We start from the raw sequence: 1,398 nt of genomic DNA on the forward strand, positions 1-1,398 counted from the left end.
GGAGGAGGGGGTATTTAAGGGTGGGTGCAGCGGCTGAGGCCACAGAGAGACGTCTCCCGCCGTGGGTCAACCTGTGGACACCGGACGCTTGGTGACTGTTACAGAAAGGAAACCGAAGATGGAGACGGAGCCCACCGAGGGTGTCTACGACTACTACGACTACGACGAGCCCGAGAACGGCACCATGTGCGACTACTCCGAGTGGTCGCCGTCCTACTCCGTCATCCCCGTCCTCTACATGCTCATCTTCATCCTGGGCCTCTCTGGGAACGGCGTGGTCATCTTCACCGTGTGGCGGGCCCAGGGCAAGCGACGAACCGCCGACATCTACATCGGGAACCTGGCGCTGGCCGACCTCACCTTCGTGGTCACTCTCCCCCTGTGGGCCGTCTACACCGCCATGGGCTACCACTGGCCGTTCGGGGTGGCCCTGTGTAAGATGAGCAGCTACGTGGTCATCCTCAACCTGTACGCCAGCATCTTCTGCCTCACCTGCATGAGCTTCGACCGCTACCTGGCCATCGTCCACTCCCTGTCCAGCACCCAGCTGCGCTCCCGGGGCTACATGAGGAGCTCCATCGTCACCATCTGGCTGCTGTCGGTACTGCTGGCCGCGCCGACTCTCGTCTTCCGCACCATCAAGTTCGACCCGTCCAGCAACCGCACCTCCTGCGCCATGGACTTCAGCCTGGTGACCCTCAACAAGGCGAAGGAGACCTGGTTGATCGCCGGCCTCAGCATCTTCTCCACGGCCATGGGCTTCCTGCTGCCCTTCCTGGCCATGATGGTGTGCTACGGCTTCATCGGCTGCACCGTCCCCCGCCACTTCAACACCCTGCGCAAGGAGGACCAGCGGAAGAGGAGGCTCCTGAAGATCATCACCACCCTGGTGGTGGTGTTCGCCGCCTGCTGGGTACCCTTCCACGTGGTGAAGACCGCGGACGCCCTCTCCTACCTGCAGCTGCTGCCGGACACCTGCTACTTCCTGCGGTTCCTCCTGGTGGCGCACCCGTACGCCACCTGTCTGGCCTACATGAACAGCTGCCTCAACCCCTTCCTCTACGCCTTCTTCGACCTGCGCTTCAGGTCCCAGTGTCTGTGTCTCCTCAACCTGAAGAAGACGCTGCACGCCAGCCCCGCCAGCTCTCAGTCGTCCCAGAAGACCGAGGCCCAATCCCTGGCCACCAAGGTGTGATGGCGGCTCGGGTTCCCAGAGGAACGTTGGGGAACCGATGAACGTTGCAGAACGTTGCGGGCGAACAGATAAGAAGTCACACGGCTCCAGGGCGCTTCCTCCTCACAGATTGTCTGCAGTCAGTCAGGGTGGCCCGCTCCACCCCACCCCTGCTGCCCCCTCCCTCCCCCCCCCCGCCCCTCCGCACGCCCGCCCGCGGCCGC

At 63.6% G+C, this 1,398-nt stretch overlaps 1 protein-coding gene across 1 annotated transcript; it reads left to right on the plus strand.

The window, feature by feature from the left end:
• The first annotated feature begins 27 nt into the window (after positions 1–27).
• LOC103390472 (apelin receptor B-like) lies at positions 28–1,374 on the plus strand. The gene has a single exon (XM_008326345.3). It carries the CDS (start codon positions 119–121, stop codon positions 1,193–1,195), a length of 1,077 nt encoding a protein of 358 aa, XP_008324567.1. The 5' UTR covers positions 28–118; the 3' UTR covers positions 1,196–1,374.
• Positions 1,375–1,398: the final 24 nt, after the last annotated feature.

Source organism: Cynoglossus semilaevis, chromosome 14, assembly GCF_000523025.1.
Source record: "Cynoglossus semilaevis isolate Cse_v1.0 chromosome 14, Cse_v1.0, whole genome shotgun sequence".
NCBI classification, from domain to species: domain Eukaryota; kingdom Metazoa; phylum Chordata; class Actinopteri; order Pleuronectiformes; family Cynoglossidae; genus Cynoglossus; species Cynoglossus semilaevis.

Bases quoted from the DNA above. Each gene is read 5' to 3' on its own strand.
- LOC103390472 (XM_008326345.3), top strand. From the start codon at position 119: ATGGAGACGGAGCCCACCGAGGGTGTCTACGACTACTACGACTACGAC.